The sequence below is a fragment of the Rhinolophus sinicus genome, linkage group LG10 (assembly GCF_036562045.2).
Source record: "Rhinolophus sinicus isolate RSC01 linkage group LG10, ASM3656204v1, whole genome shotgun sequence".
NCBI lineage: Eukaryota > Metazoa > Chordata > Mammalia > Chiroptera > Rhinolophidae > Rhinolophus > Rhinolophus sinicus.
The window spans coordinates 69673400-69698164 of NC_133759.1; the positions used below are offsets into that span (position 1 = coordinate 69673400).

Here is a 24765-nt window from a genome sequence, read left to right on the forward strand (position 1 = left end):
AACTATAAGACACCGAAGAAAGAAACTGAAGAGGGCACAAATAAATGGAAGGAAATACAGTGCTCATGGATTGGAATGATTATTAGTTAAAATGACCACAGTATCCAAAGCAATTTACAGATTCAATGTAATCCCTATCAAAATACCAATGGCATTTTTCTCAGAACTAGAACAAATAATCCTAAAATTTATATGGAATCATAGAAGACCAAAAATAACTAAATCAATCTTGAGAAAGAAAAGTTGGAGATATCAGGTTCCCTGATTTCAAACTATACTGCAACGCTATAATGATCAAAACAGCACGAAACAGAATAGAGAGCCCAGAAATAAATTCTCACTTATATGGTCAATTAATCTATGACAAAGGAGGCAAGAATATACAATGGAGAAATGACAGTCTCTTCAACAAGTCATGTTAGGAAAAATGGACAGACATATGTAACCTCCCAAAAAACAAGCAAACAAACAAACAAAAAACAAAAACTGGACCACTCTTCTATAGCATATAGAAAAACAAACTCAAAATGGATTAAAGATTTAAATGTAGACCTGGAACTATAACACTCTTATAAGAAAACTTAGATAGTAAATTATTTGCCATCAATATTAGAATTATCTTTGTGGATATGTACCCTTGAGCAAGGGAAATAAAAGCAAAAATAAACAAAGGGACTTCATCAAACTAAAACGCTTCTGCACAGTGAAGGAAACCATCAATAAAACAAAAAGACAACCTACTTAATGGGAGAATATATCAATGATACATCTAATAAGGGGTTAATGTGCAAAATATCTAAGGAACTCATATTAATACCAATAATAATAAAAAAATCTGAATGAAAAACGGGCAGGGACCTGACTAGACATTTTCCCAAAGACATTCAGATGGCCAATAGACATGAGAAAAGGAGCTCAAAATCACTCATCAGGGAAATGAAAATTAAAACCACAATGAGATATCACCTCACACTTGTCAGGATGGCCATCATCAATAAATCGACAAACAAGTGTTGGTGAGGATGTGCAGAAACTGGAACCCTCCTGCGCAGTTGGTGGGCGTGAAATTGGTAAAGTCACTATGGAAAACAGTATGGAGATTCCTCAAAAAATTAAAAAAAGAATTACCATATGACCCAGCAATTCCACTTCCCAGTATTTATCTGAAGAAATCCAAAACACTAATTTGAAAAGATATATGCACCTCTATGTTCATTGTGGCATTATTTACAATACCCAAGACATGGAGGCAACCTATGTGTCCATCCATAGACGACTGGATAAAGAAGTGGGCATAAACACAATGGAGTATTACTCAGACATGACAAAGAATGCAATCTTGCCATTTGTGACAACATGGAGGGAACTAGAGGCTCTTATGTTAAGTGAAATAAGTCAGACAGAGAAAGACAAATACCGTATGATGTCACTTATATGTGAAATTACGTGACATCTGAAGCAAATGAAGAAAAACAAAAAATGACTCACAGAAACAGAGACCAAACTGATGGTTCCGGGGTGGTGAGGGTGAGGGATGGGTGAAAAGGGAAGGGGAATACAGTCAACAATAGTGTGATAAGTCGGCACAATGACAGTGGTCACTACACTTAGTGTGGTGAGCACATTGTAAGGCATATAAATGTCGAATCACTATACTGTACACCTAAACTAACTGAATATTGTATGCCAAGTATAATTAGAAAAACTAAAAGACAGGTATGACTGCAGAGGAAGGGGATGCAGTTAAAAAAAAGGATATTGTAAAGACTAATCCAGCAGTGTCCAACAGAATCAGGTGAGCCACATATGTAATTTTAAATTTTCTAGTAAGCCACCTTTAAAAAAGTAAAGAGACAGGTGAGATTAATTTTAATAATATACAGTACCTAACTCAATCTATCCAAAATTTTATTATTTCAACATGTACTCAATATAATTGAGATACAAAATAGAAACTTATATTTCAAGAGACATTGTCCAGAGAGTAAATAAAGGTTGGCCCAGTGGCTCAGGCGGTTGGAGCTCCGTGCTCCTAACGTCAAAGGCTGCCAGTTCGATTCCCACATGGGCCAGTGGGCTCTCAACCACAAGGTTGCCAGTTCAATTCCTCGAGTCCCACAAGACATGGTGGGCTCCGCCCCCTGCAACTAAGATTGAACATGGCACCTTCAGCTGAGCTGCTGCTGAGCTCCCGGATGGCTCAGGTGGTTGGAGTGCATCCTCTCAACCACAAGGTTGCTGGTTTGACTCCCGCAAGGGACGGTGGGCTGTACCTCCTGCAACTAGCAACGGCAACTGGACCTGGAGCTGAACAGCACCCTTCACAACTACGACTGAAAGGACAACTTGACTTAGAAAAAATCCTGGAAGTACACACTGTTCCCCAATAAAGTCCTGTTCCCCTTCCCCAATCAAATCTTACAACAAAAAAAATAAAGAACTTATAACAGAAAATATTTGCAAATCATATATCTGATAAGGGCCTAGTACCTGGAATATATAAAGAACTCTTACAACTCAACAACAAAAATACAATCCAATTAAAACACGGGCAAAAGACTTAATAGACATTTTTCTAAAGACATTCAAGTGGCCCGCAAGCACGAGAAGATGCTCCACGACATTAATTAGGGAAATACAAATTTTTGTTACATTACATACAGTGTTATCTTCACATCCACTAGAAATGGCTATAATTTTTCCAAAAAGGAAAATAATTAAGTGTTGGTGAGGATGTAGAGAAATTGGAATTCTTGTACATTGCTGGTGGGAATGTGAAATTGTACAGCTGCTTTAGAGAACAGTCTGGCAGTTTTTCAACAATGTAAACTAGAGTTACCATATGACCCAGCAACTCCACTCCTAGGAATGTACCAAGAGAACTGAAAAGGTATGTTCACACAAAAACTTGTACACAAATGTTCCTAACATCATTACTTACAACAGCCAAAAGGTGGAAACAAGCCAACACCTACCAATGGCTGAGCAGATGGACAAAATGTGGTACATCTAACATCATGGAACGTTATTCAGCCACAAAGAATGAAGTGCTGACGCATGCTACAACATGGACGCACCTTGAAAACATCAGCCAGACACAAAAGGCCACACATTGTATGAGACTGTTTATATAAAATGTCCAGAACAGGTAACTCCTAGAGACAGGGAGTAGATTAAGTGGTTCCCGGGCTGGCAAGGGGATGGGAGGCGTGGGTGGTTACCATTAATGGGTATGGGGCTTCTTTTCTGGGGCGATAAAAATAGTATGGAGTTAGTTGTGATGGTTGTACAACCTTGTGAATATACTAAAAACCACTGAAATGGTTTACCCTTTAAAAGGGCGTATTTTATGGTATGTTAATTATATCTCAATAAAAAAACAAAGAAAATCACCTCCAACCCCCTACCAATCTGAGTCTGACTGCGGCAGGAGCCCATTCCAACGGGCCTGTGTCCTCACCCCTGGTACGCTGAGGTGGAAGGCTGACAGTTCACTGCTTAAAATGTTTATGCATACTGATAATCCTTCAAGTGTATGATTCAATGTAACAAAAATTTCAGTATCTTCCTCATCAATAAAGCAAAAATATTTTATTTACACATGTAAAACTGCTCCATTCTAACTTTTTAGAATTTGCTGTTTTTAAAAGAATGCTGTACAAACAAGGTTAAAAACAAGTCAGATATAATTTATTACTAATCAGTGTATATTTTGGAAATTTTTTATTATGCTCATCCCTTCATTCCATAAATATTTATTGAGCACTTACTGTGTGCAAAGCACTCTAATAGGTATGGGGATACAGTGGCAAGAGATACAGTTTAAGGTCCCTGCTGCTGCTGTGCAGCTGCCGTTCTGGTTGGAGGCCGATCAACCACAAACAAGGGCAAAAGAAATGATCTGAGTGCATGGTGACCTTGAAGAAAAGAAAATGGAGTGACACATGCCCCAGGGGGCACTACCACACAGGATGTCCATATGCTCAGGTCCTATCTGGGCACAGCAGGAGCCAACGTGAAAATACCAACAGAAACAGCGTCACTGTCCCTCCCATGGGGAGTCATGAGCTCTGTCTCTGAAACAGAGAAATTTGGGTATGTGACCTCCAAATCAGCCTTCTAAAATTTACACAAGTGGGTGAACAATACTCAATGGCACAGTCTTTTTATTTTATTATTTATTTATTTTAATACAAAGCTTTGGCATTAGCAATTTTATGAAAAAATAAAATGTACTAAAAATAAATGCTTGTGTGGCATGATTGGTAAATGATGCACAAAAATAGTTCTTTTTCCTTCAAGGCAATCAGTCAGAAAGCAGTTTGTTTTCTTCTTCAAAACCATTCTACCCTATGGAATAAAAGGAAAAAAGACAGAGATCAAGAATTAGTTAAAGGGTAGTTGTCAATGTTTTAAAACAGAGAAAATGATCTTAAGTGAAGGGTGGTCTAACTGGGGCTGTCCCCAACTATCTCCCAACCCATCTGGTAAAGCCAGGAAGCCATCAGCATTTTCCTGAACTCAGCAGCTTCAGATATGTGGTCAAGTGGTACAGTTCTAGATGTGTGTTATAACCCTCCTGCCCCGCCCCAAAAGTGCAGGCTAACAGCATCTTGTTAAAAATGCAGGGACAATTGGACAATTTACAACTTTTCCTGGTTTGAACACGTTCTAATTCCTGAGAGTCCTGAAATCTGTGGCTGTTGTCTTTAAAACATGTTTCCCCCTTTGTACCTCAAACAAGAGTGTTATTATCTGGAATAAGATTTGAAGACTACAGACTTCCAGAGATGTATGGCTCTTGAATGAGAATTCCCCAGACTGTGTGTGCACACGTGCCCCCCTAGATCTGGTGCCTGAAAGGTACCTCACGCCTTGTGACAGTTCCCGCACTGCCCCTCTGTCTGGCACTGTAGGACCACCCTTCCTGAACCCTGTACAGTCTGGTTCATTTCCACAGTTCCCAAATCATGTCTTCAGTTCTGCTCTTTTCTCTCTGTTGAGTTCCTGATGCACTTAAAACTGCTTCATCTTCGTTACCATACAATTCTCCAGCGTTTCCTAATTTCATCTCTTCCCTAGCACCCAGATTTCCTCTCCATCAATTCTGTTATTTTTACCTAACATAACTTCCTGCCTCCAGTCTCTTCTCTACCAGGCCAGAACAACTTGTCAATCACCAGGAATTATTTTTCTGCTGAAAAGCCTTAGACATTAATCACTGTTTACAAGAATAACATCCATCCAGCAGACACGTCAAACCACACAGTCCCTGAACCAGCTGTGCTGCTTCCTCACTTTGCACCCTAATTACGCCCGGCCTGGTTCCTTAGTCACTCCCCCCAGGGACAAGTGGCAGGTGCTCTGTGTCTGTGATGCTGAGCGAATGCTCACTGCACATCAGCACCTCTGCTATTCCGTCACGTCCCCTTCTCCCAGGCTCGGGCCGCCCGGGCGAGATGGTATAGAAATGAAGGAAAGGCTCCTGCAACTTCACGTCACACTCTATGCTTTAATATTTACTGTAGCTCGTATCTAAGAAAACAATGTTTTTATAGTATCTCCTCAGAAAAACTGGTATCACATATAAGGACTTTAAATGGGCAAATAAAACATTTTAAACTTACTTTATTTTGCTGTTTTTCTAACAAAGTATAAACAACTAATGCAGCCATAACATGAAAGGTACTTCTGAAAAAAAAAAAAATATGACCATTGCCAAAGACAGTATAGAAGTCCAATCAAAGGTCCCGTTGCCTTTAATCCTCTTTTTGTCATCGTGTTTTTAGAACCCAAATTTGTCTCTTCAACTACACGGCTTGGTGCATGGCTCTCTGGAGTAGTCAGAGACAAGCAGTGTAAAGGAAAGAGACGGAACCAGAAACACTGGCTTGATGTATACGGCATTTCTCGGGGGTCACTCGGTCCATCTGGGGGCTCATGTTACTCTTCTGCGTATGGATCTCGGGCTCAGAGTGACTAAAAGGAGATGTATGTACTCAGAGGAAGAAGAGGGTTCATTAACAAACTGGGGCAAGTCCAAATCGTTGCTGACATTGCTCTAAGAAAGGCTATCTCAGATGGGTGTTAGTGTGAGTAAAAGGTATTAAGTTGAGAACTAAAAAAATCAAAATTCTTTGGACCAGTGCTTCTGAAGCCGCAGACTGCAGCCTATGAATGGACTGTGAAATCAATGCGGGAGCTCATGACTAGCGTTAACAACGAAGTATGGAGAAGAGCAGGTCAGAGAATGCTGCATGTGTAAGGAAAATGTTTGGGAAACTTCTGCTCCTGTTATATACGTGCGAGTACTGGGTCACAATATAAAATGTATTTCTTACAGTGGGAGATGATAAAAAAAACACTTTAAAAACATTGCTTTCGATACTTAAGGTTCCAAAAGAGGTGGCTAACAGAGAACCCAGCCGGTCCTCTGGCTCTGACCTCTCCGAAGTAGGGACCTTTGGGGGACACAGATCAGGAGGAGTGTGCCCCTGAACAGCTCCAGTCTTATAGCTGCTGCATGAATAAGCAGGTCCTGGCAAGCTCACCAGCTTTTAAGACATCCCACGTCCTCGTGGACAATTCTGACCGGCAGAAAGTTCTTTCTTACATTAAGTGGAACTCTACCTCCCTGCAGATGTCTCTAGAGCTCCAGAACTACATAGTAAGCGTCACCTCTGTGAGCCCTGGATAGTCACCATGGGACTGTTATGTGGGGAGTCCTTCAAATACCTGCAGACACCTCTCCTATCACCCAGTCTCCTCTTTCTCTGAGCTAAGCATCCCCAAGACATCATATGATGTCTGAGATACGTCAGTGTTTCCCTTACAGAGTCTGAGCAGAACAATTCAGAAATACTGAGTAGTACGTAAAATACAGACATGCATTCCTTTAATCTGGTCTACACGTTTCTACCACGTCCCCTTGGAGGAGGACATCTCACGAGGGCTACAGATGGGACAGCCGAAGCCCACTGACTGGCTACAGAGGCCTGGTGCTTTGGTCTTGGGTTATGCTACAGGATTTGACATTCGCTTGTCATTTCACTAGGCTAACCACAGCAGATTCATTTCCTCCTGCTGAGACTTGTTCTTGATCTTGAATGTCTGGGCTATACTCTGCTGCAGATTTCAGGACATGATTTCTATGAATCCAAATAGTATAGGAAGTGAAAAAGGGCTGCAGAAAACAGGGAGCTGAACCACCCACTCCACTCAAGAGCTCTCCCACATCATCCATGTATCCTATAACTTGTTCCTCAAAACAAAACAAAAAAACACTGAAAATATTTACTTTTCTTATGTTGAGAGAAAAATGGATCGATACAAAGATAAGCCTGTAAATGCTGGGCTTTAACAAGGTTTGTTTGAATAATGATGTAGAGAAGAAAAGCTCCTTTGGGAACTGAACTTCAATAACCTTGTTTACTTAGGTACTACGGAACAGTATGTAAAGCAAATATATAAAAATTTATTTGCTTCTTTGACTACTACTCAGTTTATTTTTCCAGTCTCAAATTGATTAGATTTGCAGTGTTAAAAAAAACTAAAGCACCGTTAGTTATGGTTGAGTACTTAAATAAATACCACTTCATCACAATAGAAGGGGGAAGACAGCAGGTACACTGACTTTCAATTAACTTCTGAGTTAAGCCAATAGCGTCAAGCTGTGGGAGGTGAGTGCTTTCACCCCTAGGGGGCAGCAGTCCATGCACTGCAGGTGGAGGCGTGGGTCCACCGGGGGCCACACGCCTGCCCTTAACATCTGGCCGGTACTGCTTCATCTTGCCACAGGTTTTCACAAGTGACTAGACTGGGTCAAGGTCTTGCTGAAATCACAATAGACAAGTTCAGTGTAATACGGTCAGAAAAGTACAATGTATTAGTAGGTGGTGTGCACTGAGGTGAAGTTTACTATCTATTTCCAGACAGATCACTAATGTAAAAAGATGGAATCTATATAGAAGATTTTTCTTACAAATGAATATGGTTATCTAGAAAAGTAAAACAGCTATTAAACTGAAAAGGCAATCTCATTTTAGCTGTAAGTTTTTGGTAAAGGCAAAAAGGGAAGTAAAATAGATTTCAAATAATTTATTAACAAATAATAATTATAAATTTATTTGCTAAAATAAACTTTTCTCTAGAATTAAAGTCACATAGGAATTTTTCATCAAATTTTGGAGAGACAATGAGTAAGAGTGACGATTACCTTTCTTTTATCTCCTACAATTAAAAAAGGCTTTTTAAAAATTAATTAATATTATCAAAAAAAATCAACATATAAAAAGCACAATAGGAAAGAAAAGCATCACTCAAAAGTCTATTCAATTAAGATAATCACCATTAATATTCTGGTGACCATCTTTCATGCATCCGTATGTGCACACATGCGTGCACACACTCTCTCTTTTGCTCTCTGTCTCTCAATGGGATCATGAAAATCAGCTTTCAGGGTGGTTTTGATTGAAGGCACAGAAATAATATTCAAATGAACAACTGCAGTATCTACCTCTACAAAGGCTGATGGGAGAAGGGTTGGATTAAGACATGAATCTAAGATCTATGACTTAGACTGAGTCATGCAGGCATTTTGCACGGAACTGACATACAGTGGTACCTCGGTTTTTGAACGTAATCCATAAGTTCTGAAACATTCGAAAACAGCCGACAGCTAGGCCTCAGGATCTTGCACTCAGCAGAAGCCGTGTGACATGTTCGACTTCTGAGTCGTGTGTGAAAACCAAAGCATTTACTTCCGGGTTTACGGCATTCATAAACCAAAATGTTCATCAATGGAGACGTTCAAAAACCGAGGTACCACTGTATTTTGGCCCGGTACTCTGATTGCTACTAGGTAACATGTCTGTTGAGCATTTTCTAAAATACCTCATGCATGAACTGAGAATCTGGGAGAGCCTGAGTGACAGCAAGGTGACCATTAAGTTACTTAAAAACTCTGTGCAAGTGCCCAGAGTGCCACTATTCGCTGTGACTGGTTTTCACTTATTTGTGAAGTTTTGAAGAAGTGGGTTTACATTATCATCTAGTTTGATGGTTCAGTATGGGAGTAAGCAAAAGAGGTGACTGCAGGTGAAATAAATAGTGCCCTCCAAATTGAGGTTTGAATCATAGGCATTCACGGAGCTCCTATGATTCTGTATTCTATTTCAAGAAGAAAAGTAAATTCATTTGCCAAACGATAAAGGCAGATGGCCATTTTACTCACAGGACTTAGAGACTCTCAGTGGAATTGTTTGGGCTAACATTTATTGAGCACTTACTACGTACCAGGCACTGTGCTAAGCACTTCATAGGCTAATTCTCACAACCACCCTACAACGTACTCCTACCATTATGCCTGTTTTATGGATGACCAAAAACGACCTTGAGATAAATGTAACTGCTCAGATCTCACAAGCAAAAATTGGAGGAGCAAGGAATCCTATACAGGTATGTCTGCCTCTAGAATCTGAGCAGGTAACAGGCTGAGACTACTCATGTGAAGGTTGAAGAATGCCAACTGACCATGACACCCTCTCCATGCGTAACAGGTCAGGGATGCCGAGGGCACTTCTTACAGGCATCTAGCCAAGAGATCAGGTGAGAGGTAATAAAATCATGTCACTGAAGTGGAGGTTAGTGCCCACTGTTTCTACAGCTGGGCAATGAGCATTCGATTAAATCAATGACATGAGCTTGGTTGGCATTACTGATCAGTTAGAATGGCAGACAGACGTGAACATGGAGAGCACCTGACTTCCACCTGTACCATTTAGATTCGAATTTGGGCAGTGTCCTGGGGATGCTTCCATCTGTAATGAGTTCGCCTAAATACTGGTAAAAGAAAAGACTGAATAACATCTTTCAGTAAATGTCCCAAATTTAAACAAAACCAAAACCCTTTTCTGTATCTTACCCCTGTGAAAGCTACTCTTGGAAAGTCACTGATCAAAATGGCCCTTAACAATTAGTCATCTAGTCCAATCTTCCATCCTCTGAAAAACATCTCACCTACAGCAGCCTGATAAGTAACAGCCAGCTTCCTAGTCCTGGGCATTCCTGCAGCAAACCATCTCACTGGTAAGCAGCCAACTGACACATGGCCTGCCTTTTAAAACTAAGGTGAAACCTGCCTTCCTGTCAGCTACCCTGTGGTCCTCACTTTGCCTTAGGGAAATAGAATTTACAGTTACTTTCTTTTCCCCGACAGTCTTCCTAGTATTTGGAAACAGTGTGTCTTCCCAGTTGCTTCCTTCTTGGGAAAGCCAAGTCACTGTTCCTTGACCTTCCAGCCAGGGTGCCAGTGCGCCACCGAAAGCTCAGTACATCACACTCTAGGTCAAGTGTGATGGGCACAGAGTAAAGGGGGCTGTTCCTGCCAGTGGTCGGGACACGGACGTGGTTTACATCCTAGACGGTACGGCACCCTTGGCATTTGCATTACATTGTTGATTCATGCTAAGCCTGTGGCTAATGAAAGCCCCTGGATCTTTTCTCAAGTGAGCTACTGTTGCTGAGCAAAGTAAATTCCCAATCTGAGTTTCTGTTCATGAAGTAAATGATTTCTCTAGGTATGATCCCATCAGAATCAGTATGAAACTGGTGAAAGCCAATTCTCACCATCTTTATGACATTACTCTACATGTTTTCCTGGGAGAGTCTGGCACATGCAATCCAAAAAACAATTTGTTACTTACTCATGAGCATTCAAGCTAGCTGTGGCTCTGATGATCATGTAGCAGAGCGTGAGGGCGCTGAGGAGGCCAAAACTGGCAATAATAAACCATTCTTCTGTTGACAAAGGAAAGGGAGGAAATCACTCTGGGGTGAAGGCTTAAGTCAAATCGATGTCAACATTTCCCTCAAAAGCAACGACGCAGACGTCAACGGAGGTGTAAGCCAGACTGGCCCAAGGAAGTGAGGCAGGAGAAGGTTTGCCAGAGCGACTAAGTGGAGCAGGTTAGTGGGAGGAGTGCTGGAAGCTGCAGGGAGGAAGGAAGCACGGCCCGAACATGTCTTCCAGTTCAGGTCCGGAGGTCTGTGAGGAGTGTGGCCACCAAAAACCGTGCAGTAAAAGTAAGTATATCAAATTGCACATGGATATAGATTTTTCACTTGCTGTAAGTGACAATAAAGTGGACTAGCCATCCTTATAAACTTTCCTTCTTCATGGTTATGTCACTAATTCTTACGGAATGGCTTAGAAATATGGAGCAATGGTTCCCAGAGGTCTTGTGGGCACAGCAGGCAGTCCGCAGGCGGGCCTTCCACGGCATTCGCGTCTACGTTCTTTCCCCTTATGCATGGTCTTTACTTAAAAAGGACACGTTACCGGTGTCCCCTGGAAAGGCCTGCCTTTCCAAAGCTCACTGCTGGGAAGCAGCAGTGGCTGTTTTGGCTTGGCCAAGAACAAGTAAGAAGGGAAGGATGAGTGATTCACACAGTACTTGGCCCATCAAAGAGTTGAAAACCTCTGGTACATGGGTTTTATCTAGTCTCTCTCTAGATCCAGGAAGTCAGGTCGTATTTTCCATTAACTTTTCAGTCTGTATTGTAACATTCCAAAACCAACAGTTACTGAGACTCTCAAAAATAACTTGAGAACCAAGTTGACATCCTAAAAAACTAAAATGTTTCCTACAGTATGCACTAACTAGGGCTAGTTTAACAACGCGTTACACAGTGAAATTCCCTATATATCTGCAGTTAAGGCAGAGAGAAGAGATTCATGCTCGGAATGTCACCGTCATGTGCAACAGCTGTGCGTGACATGGAGTTTCTCAGTCTGGTTTTCATGACTCCTACAACTATGCAAAACTATGTGTGCCTAGGAATTTTCCTAGAAAAAAGTGATTCTACTTTCATTGCATTTTAAAGGTGACGATATGTTCTTCAGGATTCCAGGCTGCTGAGGTCTCTGAGTATTTTTCTGCCTACCCTGGCTTATATTATTAAAACACTTAGCAAGCACGTTCTTTTTAGCTAACAGTGCAGCCAATGCTTCTTGGATTACAAATTCCTCATCAGTAGAGTGAATTTATAAGGTTTTTATTTGAGTCAAAATGCACATTCAAGAACCCATACAAAACCCACCATTTTTACCCACGTATATTTTAAGTTAGGAAAAATGTTTACTGGCATTTAAAAAAATTAAGAGATGACTGGTCATCAGTATCAAGAGGCTTAACACAGCAGTCTTAATTTTATTTTCGTAGAGACTATACATGACAAGCAGATTAGCTTTTAGAATTTCAACTATGTTTGTGTTTCTGAATTCTGAATATACCATCCATGTACATGTGGAATTTCGGTGATAAAACTGGTAACCAAAAAGACGTGAACGTGAACACTATCATGACAACGCCGAGTGGGCTCAGGGTACTTTAGCAGAGGGCACCGGGCTCAGTCACCTCTGTCCCCCAGTGTGTAGTTAGCACAGTGCCCTGCACACAGTGGAAGCTGGCTGAACACACTACTGAGCTTTGAGGGAAAACAGAGGTAGCTTTGGAATAACTGAACCATGTGAATTTACTAACAGGTGTAAATTCTGCTACAGGTGATTAATTTGATAAATGAATATTTTTTTAATCATCAAAACAGAAGATTTTGAAAGGACATTTCTACAGCAAATATAATGGAAGCAGTAATGTCGTAGTAGGTGCTCAATAAATGTCGATCAATGAAGGACCTACAAAAACTCATTAATAAACAAACAACCTTTGTCTCCTTTATTACTACCAGATCAATTAAAAAAAATCTAGACCATAAAACCTAAATGCCAAAGCAGAAAAATAAGAAATGCTGCTAAAACAAATGGCCAGAAATGAGTCAAACTATATCAAAGACCAGTTTTACTTATTTTATGACTGAATGAAGTCTCCTTGAGTTTAGACAAATGATAGAATCAAGCCTGGGAAATTATTTTCTAATAGTTTTTGGGTGGTGAAAACATCAGTTGAACAGGCCGCACGAGTCTTACTGTGTGAAGGGAAAAATCTTTTCTAACAGCTGGCCCACTGGACTGCCTCTCAGTCAGGCAGAGACTCATTAGGTTTAGGGCCTGAAGGGACAGGCAAGCGACAGCATGTACAGAGCGGTGAGAGGTGGGGTGAAGAGCTGTTAAATGGAAAGACATGGAAAGAATGGAACTGAAGAGAACAGCTGGCTGGTCACGGGCGAATGCCCACAAACCGCACACACGCCCAGCCCACTCACACCTGCTTGGGCACTGCCGCCAACACTCGGAGCGCTTCTTGTCAACAGCTCAGCAATCAGGATGCTCATACCAGCCCATTTTTCAGGCAGACCTCCCTTCGGCTTTACTCCCACCTCGTGTACCAAACAGGTAGCCAAGATACCAAACTTTATAAAAAGTGTGAAATATAGTGAGCAGCACCACGCCATCTCAGCTGTTCCTAAAGCTATGAATCTTTAGGTCCAAATTCTGGATTTGTTTTTCATGAGGCTGCCTGCAGCCTGGAAGTGGAGGGCAGTGGTACCCAGTCACCCCCACATGCTGCCGCCATCCATCATGTCCCACATGACCCTTCAAATGCCCGTCTGCATTACCATCATTTCAAACTAGGTTTATAAACAGCTACTGAGACAAGCCTCTGAACAAACTACTTGTCATGGCAACTACTCCTATTAGTTCCACACAAATAAATATACAATCTCCCTACTATAAAGAAGGTTTAGTCATTCCAAATATCTGTTTTAATGCAAGTATCCATTACTTTCTTGGGTACAGACTAAGTTACCAGTCCCAATGACTGCCTCAACTCCCCTGGAACCGTCACCGCACACCAAGTGGCAGCAGCCACCTGCCCTGCGCCTGGGCACAGGACCCACTTACTTGTCACTGCAATGTTGATCTCTCCCGATCTAGGAGTGAGCTCTCCGTCCTGAGGAAGAGGCGAGATCCCCGAAGACCGAAGTGGCTCGAGGCCAAGGGAGTTGTCGCTCGCGAGGTCACCCAGGGCTGATCTTCTGTTCACTGCCTGGGTTCTGGTGAGCCTTTCCATGTCAAATGCTACGTTATCAGTGCATGGCAAATTTGGCTGCAAAATATTTCCAGGTTAAAAGTATTTGTAAGAATAACAAATCCTAAATATTTGACACTCTGTTGAAAAGACTTCCCCAAGTTTTTTTCCATGGGATTTTCTCTCATTTCTCTCCCCATCTATCCTTTCCAATCTCATCCAAGAGTTTTTCTTGAAAAGAAACAGATGATTTCCTCCCAAAAAAGATAAAAGAAAACCCCAAATCTATTGCAGAACTGAGAAAATGGGATACTTCATCCTTATAAAGAAATGACAAGCGTGTGGACGTGGCTCACAGGCAGAGAGGTTCATTATCGCTGGTATAACGCTGACAGTCAAGTGCCTCACTTTGGCTCTATGCTAATGCTGAAGGGCAGCAGGTAGCATAAAACACCCATTTCGTCCTATTAACTTCTTTGTAATGCCCCATTTATCTGGTCATTAGTTTTTAAATATTTTCTACCTTTAAACACAAATAAAGCATAAAACCAAGAGCAGATGACATTGAAAAGACTTTTGAACTGTAGGAAAACTGTTTCACAACCTAAGTGTCTGATTCTGAAGGAGAGGGATATGGCTGACTTGGGGCCAAAGCCTACCAACGAGAGTCTTCTGATGTAACAATATGGACATTTGGTTTCCCTAGGAACCTCCAGTTCTTCTAACCGATAGCAGACAGCATATTAGAAGCACAGTTAGGAAGGGATGCTAACAGAACCTTATGTACAGAAAAGTGACAGCTAAACAAACCCAACACAAACGGCTCCCTGAGCAAAAGAATTTCATTCTCGATCACCCTAAAGCCCAATTAAAAAAAAACCTACAGCACAGTGTAATAACTGGTGCTTATAATGACACCCAGTTAGTTAGGTGTATTTTCTTTTATATTTAAGGAACCATGGTAGCTTGTAATACATTTTAGAATTTACATTAAAAACAGAAGGGAAAAGTATTAGTGGTTCAAAGAATAAGACTTAAAAAACAACAACTGAGAAGACTGGAGGCAACAAAAGAGGCTAAGCTAATATTTTCCAAAATGTCTCCTACGTGCCAGACATTATGGCAGGAGCTCTATGTCAGACCCCTCAAATGGGGGTGACTTTGTCCCCCCAGGGACATTTGCAATGTCTGGAGACATTTTGGATTGTGTGACTGGGGAGTTGTGCTACTGGCACTTAGTAGATGCCAGGGCTGCGCTGGACAGTCTACAATGCCCGTGGTGCCAAGGCACAGAGATGCCGTGAAATTACCACCTCACTGCCATCATCTCTGGAGGTGGAAAATAAATGGGCACTTTGGGACCGCACCCTAACTGTCACCTGACAGCATATTTCAAACAGGAATACTTAGATTTTCTTTGGGTTGCCAAGCTAAAATGAGGAAATCATCTGTTGGGTCAAAGTAAACTTTTTGTTCCATAAGATGATTCATTCACTCTTTTTGAGACCAGAACATATTTTATTTTCCTCTAAACAGCAATGATCCTGGATATACCCTTCTCTTAACGAAGGAACTGTGGGACGCCTCTAAGGTGCTCGGGTGGCAGCACTACTCCCCGACCAGAGTGGAAGTACCTTCCCCAAAGCCCCTGCCAGGTGGCAAGGTCTGCCCAGGGCTGGCACCGCCCACCTTCGCTGCCTTCAACCTACCAGTGACCAGGAGAGTAAAGCCAAATTCAAGAGGAAGGAACATAGTGATGATACAGTTTTGTATTATGCTGAATGCAGAAAAAATTACTGGAATGGAGTACAAAGTCTATATCCTATTCCTTTTTTTTTTTTGTAAAGATATTGGAATGAAGGAGAATCACATCCTTCTCTCTACGTTGGTTCTTCACCACACACCCACCACCTAACCGAAGTGCGCTCTAAAGTGCACTAGCACAGTTCTCCGTCTTCTCTCCGGGGAGTTCCCTGACACAGGCTGGACTTTAATCTGGAAGAAAGGCACTAACAAGGCTACATGGCACAGCAGCCAGTGTTTTCTTGTGAGACGCAACCATCCACTCGTTGTGCTACGTTACGTTACACTCACAGATGACACACCCCCAGAGGAGTAACACAACAGGAAACGTACCACAATTCCCAGGGCCTTCAAAATATTAAGTTTGCACATAGGGCAGGTACAATGTTCACTAAGCCAGGGATCCACGCAGGATTTGTGGAAAACATGCCTATAAAAAAATGGAGAATTGTATCACAAATTATGTACTGAAAAACTGTTAGGCCAAAATGCAAAGAAATTGTATTAAAATATAGCTGACAGACCATCTCCTGAACCCCATCTTATCTTATGTATCAGTAGGACTATACAATGAGAACTACTACGTAGTATTTGGCTGCTTAGTCCTTGCATCCCACCAAATTCCAAAGGAGATTTGAGGAAACTTAGAAAATTTATTAAGAATGACGATAATGAATTACATCTTATGAATCAGTTGTGTTTGCTATAATAGCTAAAGTAGAAAAGTAGAATTTCACAATATTTAACAAGGATTAAATGAAAAGTTCTCTGTATAATTATTTAGTTTCATGGAATTCTGCTTAAATGTTATTTAAAACATTACGTAAAAGGACTTCTAAGCAACGTATGCTAAATGTCTGTAAAAGTTATAGGGACTTATAGCTGGAACTATTTTTAGGGATAAACTGTACTTAAGAATCGGATAACACTTAGCCAGCAGTTTTCAGCTGAAATGTTCAAGGGAGAGAGAGGATACGCGACTTTCTTATTTAGGGAAGTAGAAAGTCACTTCCTTGTGACTGGAAATAAATCAGCCATGGAGGGTTTTGCATTCCTAGAAAAGGGACTTGTGCCCTTTAGAAGGGAGAAAAGACATCCAGGGAGCTGTAGCAATCACCGCTCAGCTCAAGTTCTGGCACAGCAGTCCTGAGAAGCTGAGGTGAAGGCATGGTGAAGCCCCAGGGTCGGGGCCACACAGAGGAGGGAGGGGGCAGGTGCCAGGACAGACATTCCAGGCACCTTCGGAGGAAGTAGAACCTGAGTCCTGGGATAAGATGCAAGAAATTTTGAGAAAGACACCAAATTGCACCATAGCATGTCTTCAAAACTTTGATTGTTAATGTATAATTTATCTAGCTGATAACGTTACATATAGCTGTTGAAAAATGCAGTTTGATTTTAACACTCACTGTTTCAACTGGAAGAAATATATGTGCTGATGGCTTCAGCCTGAACATTGCACACCCACCCATCACCCCTCGGTAGCCCTGCATCCACATCTTTGGGGTAAAAATACAGAGCTTGAAGATTGAATTTGTCAATCAAGTCTGAAACCTGCAGATAATGAAGTAACCAGAACCTCATCAGCCCTGAAGGCTCTTAATTAAACCTGAATGTTTTTCCTTAAGGGTGGAAGTCGCCCAAGCCCAGTCAGACCTAAATTCCTGTGGTATGTAAGGAACCTTCACGTCCGCTCTCATTCCTCGCAGCCAGAGGGAGGTGAAGGCTCCTCACTGCAGGTGAAGGCGCCACTAAGGGGTGTCCTCAGAGCGGGGTCTGCTTCCCAGCAGCTGTCACCTGTGCCAGGCTGCCTGTAGTCTAACCAAGACCAGAACTAGGCTTTTAATCCTTTTTGGGGTAAGACCCCTTTAGGTCTGACATAAGTGACAGATCCTCTCCTTACAAGGGTGCATTTGCCTAATGTCTGGTATAGGTCTTGGGGAGGCCCATGGACTGCTGAGGGTTTGGTCAGTATTGGGTACGGGTGGGTGGCTGGGAAGGTGCTCTAGGCCAGTTCTATGTAGGGTGGACAATGGACTTGGCTGGAGGACAGGTGACAGAAGAGATATGGTTCTGTGCTCTCTGATGGGCCGCTTTGGTGCAGAGATGAGTGTGTGTGGGGGGGCGACAAATCAGACAGTTTCACCAGCTCAGCGTGGCCTTTCCCTTCCACGCAGGCAACGTCCTGCTACTACAGTTGTCTGACCTGGACAGCCCTGCCTCCCAGCTGTCTCACTGAGCTGGGGTCGGGGTGAGGGAGTAGTTGGGGAGGCTGTCTGGAGCAGGGAGAGAAACTGCACATGGAATACTTAGAGCAGCACCAAGCATGTGCCAGCGGAAGGTATTATTAAACATATAGTCAGGCAAAGTAACATTACGTTTCACACCACATCCCACTAAATGGCCCGAGTATCCGAGCACGCCCAGCAGCAGTGACCTCTCACTAGCTTGCAGGGGCCACAAGCGTCCAGACACCTCAGAGGGTGGCACCGGGACAGCCAGACCTTGCAAAGAAGCCCCTTCCCACTGCTTTAAGAGTCGATAAAATAACAAAACAATGAAAATACACACAAAAGCAGAAAAGGCCCAACATTTTTAGGGCTGAGTGGTGTACTGGGATGGAAAGCAGGTGGGGTGTCGAGGACAGTGAAACGTGAAAAGGACAAGCCGATGAGAGCTTCAACAAAGTCCTTTATTCCTATAAGAAATACTTTGGGATACAGAATGCGAGACGTATGGAACATAAAAGGCACAAAACCGTAATACTGAAATGGCGCTTCCCCGTCCTACGCCCACAGCGCACAAACTAGATAGTGAGAGGGGACCATGCTGGGTGGGGTGAGGAGTCTACAGTGAAGGTGAGTTGTTTTCACAGCTCTGCAGCCTCTTGGTGCCGTGCAAGAACCTGGCAAATATAAAAGGATCCAGGATTATTCAAGGTCAGAGACAAGCACGCTTTTCCCCCAGCTGGGACTGGCAGCAGACACCGCTTTACACAGGCCCTCCCTCTGAGGTGGGGGCATCACAGTGCTGCCTGGGCCAGCAGCCAGATGACTGACCCATTTTAGCTCTGAAAGTGGCATCTCAGATATTATAAGTTTATCCACGCTGCAGCACTCTACTTATTAAAAGTATTTTTAACTACTAAAAACTCTTGTGGCTGACCTTTCAATAAAAGAGGTCTAAATAAGGTGACCGTTTTCAGTGGCTAAGACACGTTGGCTAACATCCAAAGGATGATTAACTGTAACCAACTGACACGAGAAGGAGATCCGAAAGCAACACCAACTGCCATCTGTCCAAAGGACGTTAATGTGACAGAAGGTGAAAAGTAAAGGCCATGCAACAAAGCCAGCCAGCCAGGAGAGGCACGCTACCTACAGACAGAAAGTCTGGTGCAGTCTCCAGGGAAAATTAAGGACAGACAGACACAAAAGCACCTGGCCTTTTCTCTTCCACTGACTCAGAAGAGGTGCCAGTGAATGCAGAGCCTTTTCAAAGTCTGGCTGTGAAGGACAGAAGCTGTAGGAGGGTATTTGGAGACGGTTTTGAAAGAGTTCTGAAAACTGGAGTAGGAAAAGCCTGAGCATGATGAAACACTGATGAGCAGAGACAGAAAGAACAAAACCTGGAGGGAGCAGACAGCTAACAGAGCAAGGTCCCTGGGGAAGGGAAGAGCTGGCATGCGGAGGCTGTCAGAACACAGGGCACGACGGCAGCTGCAGGGTGGGTGTGGAGGGGGGTGTGCAGAGCCGGGCGGGGAGTCGAGACAGTCCCACTGTCTCATAGCCATTATTTTCTGTGAAGTTGATGGTGAAGTTATCTGCTGAGAGTGAGGACCAGGGAGAGCCAACCAGGGAAAGACAAGGGCTCTATGGGGTCCCTGGGAGGCAGGAGGTACCAGAGCGGCCTGGCAGCAAGAAAAGGAAGACACAACAGAGTTGCACCTCTGCTCTGTGTCAGAGACCTACAGACACAAGACGAATGGCAGGGTAACAAAGTAAGTAGCAGAGGGAACAAATTAAGAAGCAGCACAAGGCAAGAGTTAATTCGAAGGTGCGTAAGAGGAATCCACTGGCAATTGGAGGCTTGGGGAAGATTTGGAGTAAAGATTTGGAGTACCTGCATGCAGCCAGCTTCTAGGTCAGTGGCTCTCCACTGGAGACATCTGTGGTTGTCACACTGTGGGTGCTACTGGCTGCAGCCAGGGATCCTGCTAAATCTCCCGCAGTACATAGGACAGCCCCCCTCCCCCACAAAGAATGATCTGGTCCCAGATGTCAACAGTGCCAAGGCTGAGAAAGCTGGCTCCAGGTCAAAAGTTGTCAACTCAGGTCCCACAGAATGTTGCTCGATGTGCAAAGTCAATTTTTACTACACCTGGGAATCATGCTGTGACCATTTCAGTGAGGTGACATGCTTTGCTGAGCAGGGTGTGCAGTGCAGCTTAGAGAAAGCTCCATCCTGCTCCAGAGCATGAGGGGAGGTCGAGTGGGGCGCTCTGACACACAGGCAGGCAGGGGTGAGCGGTGCCGTAACTAGGGTACAAAGGGGTGCTGTCAAGTTTGCCCAAACCCTAATATTCAAAAGCAGACCACAAACAGAGATTGAGGCGACTTCCTGGGTGGCAGGCACAGCCACAGAAACGGTTAAGACCAGCCAGAGCTCTGGGCCTCCGTGGAGGGTGGCCTTGCAGCATCGGAATCACCCAGGAGCTTACCCAATACGACATGCCCGGCTGCTCTGCGGATGTGTTTCGGAAAGCTCCCCACCGACTGTGAAGCAGTCAGGTTTGGAAAGTACTGGACTAAATTAAGAAAAAAGAACTAACAACGAAACCCTTAACCAATGCTTACGGAATGGAGAGAATGGGGAGCAAGCTGCCCACAGTAATGTTTTCGGCTGAGGCCCCCTGAGGAAGACATTCTCATATTAGTGATAACCGTGAACGGATCTGGAGGCCCTTGTTCTTAGGTCCCAGATGCTTCTGGGGGACCCTGAACTGAAACAGGAAGAGAGAATTGGAAATACTTGGCTTTCTTCCTGGTCATTCTGGTGTCAAAAGAAATCTGTGCAGGTAAAAAACTGGTATTTAAAAAAATAGATTTCTGAAAAGCAGGTAACAGCTATGTTTTATGATGTACCCTCCTAGTCTACTTTCCTGATTTGTATTTGTATGTGTTTTCCTTTTGCCTCCTGTTTTAGCCTGCAAAAGACTGCAGCTGAAGACAAACTGGTAAGTGCATAATTTAATTTCCTGTAGGACAGCTTACATGTCGTTTTACAGATTCACCTTCATGTGCAGACTACAAAGGCTTGATTTCCAGAATCTTGGTTTTCTGTTTCAGTGCATGGAATTATTCTTCACTTCCATGATTTTTTAAAAACCAGATCTTTCTAATTTCAAAATAGATCACTGTGTGAATAAGTCAAGTAATACCACCAAGCTCACGGAGACAGTGGCTACTCATGTTTTTATTCATTCACACCTCCTGCTCTGTTAGAAGGTCAGAGATGTGTGGATGTTGTAAAGGACAGGGGGGAGGAAGAGGGGAAAACCTTTGACTTTAGTCTTCTCAATAGGTGCTTTCGTATTTTTCCAATCAGTGCTCGGAACTGTGTACCTTCCTGTGTTAGACTCCCTCGCATGGGACAGCGCCACGGTGAAAATCCACAAGCTAATGAAGAGAACGTGCTCTTTTTAGAGCACCAAAGTGCAGGTGAACACCCTCCTGGAGGGAGGTTTGCAGCGAGTAAGGAGTGCCTATGTTCCAGGCAGACCTTTCTGAATTGTGCGGCCCTGGCAGGCACGCACTGCTGGCTTCACTATTCCTCAGCGAACATGCGGAGAAAACGCTGACCCTTTTCCAGGAGGTGGGAAATGCAAGCTGTATAGAGCGGGCCACCTGACCGGAGGTGCAGTGCCGCACTGCCCTGCATAATCCAGGCCCCGTGGGCTCTGGCGGCCTGCCCGCTGAGCTCTGCTGCCGCTTTAGCTTTATCGAGGGCCTGTGATGTGCTCTGATTCCAGGAGGAGAGGAACAGGGGCGAGCCCAGAAACCCAGAGAAGTCACAGCATGGAACATTTGTGACCTTAGTGCTCTTTCAGCTGCGGGTGGGTCCAGAGGTTGTGCCCCTGAGTTTCTCCTAACTAAAGCGAGGTTTGTGCAGTCAGTCTGGCTGGGGGACATGACTCACCACACTGCAGCTCCCACCACGTGCCATGTGCAGCGAGGTGGCTCTGAAAAGCAGTGGGATACCTGCTCGGAAAGGGAGACATACAAACCACATTAGTAGCATTCTTTTTGAAACAAAGAAAGTTGACATACTTGCAGGGCAGAATCCGGACGACATCATTCTGCTTATAGCTCTCTATGCAGACGGCACAATGATCAAAGTCTGGGTCTGTTTCCTGAAATGAAAAGCACAGGGACCAAAGTCACAGGCTAATGCTAACAACTATGGGGAAACAAGTGATTATTAGGTGAAAGCTTATAAAAAAAAAACTTAATATGTTTCCATTTGCTTAACTGTATCAACCAAAATTATACCTAAGCCAATCTATTTTGTTTTTAAACTGTACTGTAACAACGAATACTAATCCTGTTGTGAAACATCTTGGAAGTCAGAATTCCAATTGTTTTCAAGATTCAAAGCAGCTGTCACCTGGGATGGTGACCCCACCCTCTCCCCATTCCTGCTGCATCACTATGCTGGTCTAGGAGGTGTCCCTGTACCCCCTCCACGACCTGGGCGCTCACTGGGAGCATGCCTGACCACGTGGCTCAGTGCCAGCAGCAACCACTGACAAGCCTCCAGAAGACTGCTATCCAGAGACCTGCCCCAAGGGTGGTCACAAATTTGGGGTAGAGCGCTCATGGGCTCAACTTGACACTGCGTCTTTATCACAAGTCAAGAAGTCAGCCAGGTGTTCAGTCTTCCAGGGTAACTGATTTCCTTCCTCCTCTGGGCTGGGGACGGTTCCCCTGAATTCTCATAAAACAGTATGTCCAGGAACCTAAGCCAGGAAAGGTGATACTATTTGCCATGTCACTGCCACTTGGACTGAAACTCAGTGGGGCAACTCTTGGCAGGTCTAGGAGATACACACTAAGGGTGTTGGTTTTAATAAGATTGTTTTGTGCTGCCTGGGGGACAAAGCAGGATGTAGGATGGGTAGGTTAGACCAGCTCCAGGGAACTTCAAATTAATGTGGCAGCTGAAGGCCACCAAGCCAAGATCACATTATCTGCATGGGTGACCACTCCTCAGGTTCCAGTGCAGCTGCTGTAATGCTGCTTACATTTTCTGCAAGTACTTTTACCTTTCTCATTCCTTAGTGTACAGTGAAGTTTACTGACAATGTGTCACAGAAAACTACATGTGGTGGTGTCAAGGCAGCGGGAACAAAAATGAGTCGGGTGAAAAAAGTGGTAAAAATGAGGATGGAGAATCACCTGAAAAAATCCTGCAGAACTCTTTGTTAAAATGTTAGAGCTGGGTGTGAGAGAGGAGAGTTCTGGTTTCATGCTTCCAGAGAAGCAGCTTTTTCATTCGCGATAACGTTGACTATGTAGAATGTAGAGTCTAACGTTAAGTTGCTGTTTCGCCCTTACAGAGCAGAAGCGGGGCTCTAGCATAACTTGAGAGTTGACTGGGGAACTGTGCTGAGTGGTCTCAGCCACAGCCTGTCACTGCCTCTCTGATCTGGTCCCCCTAGGCCACCAGGCCCAACCCTGACACACTGTGCTCTTCTTGCAAACTGCTCGGCCCACTGTACAGAACGCCCCTGGGAGCCGACACTCCCTCGGAATGTGGGTCTCCAGTTCTCTATCTAACTGTTGAAAAAATAAAACATCAAGGAGACGTGGCAAAGTCTCAGGAAGCATAGCAAGACAACGCACATTCCTGGCTACTCAGGGTACCAACTGCCCCATTAGAATGCTAGGTTTTGGCGAAAGAAAACTCTGTTGAACACCACAGCTAAGGAAACGCTAAATCATCCAGGGAAGCTAATCATGGCAAGCGCATTTAAAGCCCAGGAAAGGCAGAGCACTGTATGAGAGAGCCTTGAAATGGCAGGCATACTAAGAATAAGATTTCAACGAGAAGCTAGTTCAAAACAAAGCATTAGAGAGTATACGTGGAGAATAATAATCTGACAATAACGAGACACAAATGGGCAGGGTATATTCTCTCCCACCAAATCAAAAGCAAAACTGCTTCATCATGTTTAGAGTGTCCAGCTTGTTCATCGCTGTACCTTATCACCCTTCTTCACTGTTCTGGTGGTCAATTTGCTGATGGCTTTCTTGGCTGCATCTCCAAGACGACGCTATGAAAATTGCAAAGAAAAACAGGCACTGAGTGCAAGATCTCTGGATAATGTTCTTTATTTTACAATAAGTAAACGTATAAAGTCCCTAGTATCCTACATAACTCTCCGTGTCACAGCATCTGAGAGGGCGCTAAAAAAACAAATGAAAAATTAGAAAAACTGGCAGTTTTCCCTAGATTCAGTATTCTGGTTGAATTAAAAGTGAATACAGTTAAAAGGCCACTGAATTTGTGTATAAGCATTTGAAATACCACAGCATTGTCAAAATCTATTTCTTGTACATGTCAGAGCTACTACCATTGTTCTAACAGTTTTTCTATTCTGCTCACGGTCCCCAGTATTAGGTGTATAAGCTCTGTCTTAGTAAGAAGACACATCCAATGCTCCTTGAAATAGTTCATCCCCTCAGCCAGTGAGGGAGAAGGGATGTGACCATGAGTTGTACCTCTGTTTCTGCCTCTACAATGCTCCGTGATCTCAGGAAGGTGTATTTACCTTCCTAGGGTTGAGTTATTCTCATTCATCTGAGTGTTAAGTCAGAAAATCTTAAGGTGGGATTTATCCAACATTTTGCCAGGCTTTGCTAGCACTACCAGACACCAAGGACCCAAAGGTGAAAAGACAGTGGACCTCTAA

At 43.5% G+C, this 24765-nt stretch overlaps 1 protein-coding gene and 1 long non-coding RNA gene across 5 annotated transcripts in view; both read right to left on the reverse strand.

Moving 5' to 3' along the window:
* Positions 1-24765, reverse strand: part of RNF130 (ring finger protein 130) — a 116793-nt gene that overhangs the window by 29993 nt on the left and 62035 nt on the right. For 2 of the 4 annotated variants that reach the window (XM_074313339.1, XM_074313340.1), the window contains exons 4-7: positions 24055-24126; positions 22121-22203; positions 16125-16221; positions 13862-14066 (exon numbers count right to left, since the gene is read on the reverse strand). In XM_074313339.1, coding sequence (XP_074169440.1) covers positions 13862-14066; positions 16125-16221; positions 22121-22203; positions 24055-24126 — 457 coding nt within the window. Of the gene's footprint in view, positions 1-4149; positions 4351-10703; positions 10798-13861; positions 14067-16124; positions 16222-22120; positions 22204-24054; positions 24127-24765 lie in introns of those variants that run through there. The other 2 variants (XM_019716940.2, XM_074313341.1) reach the window with 2 other exon arrangements.
* LOC109437622 (uncharacterized) lies at positions 18463-22114 on the reverse strand. Its single transcript, XR_002136271.2, has 2 exons — positions 20648-22114; positions 18463-18696 (listed from the first exon to the last, which is right to left on the reverse strand). It is a non-coding gene; the product is annotated as an uncharacterized LOC109437622 (long non-coding RNA).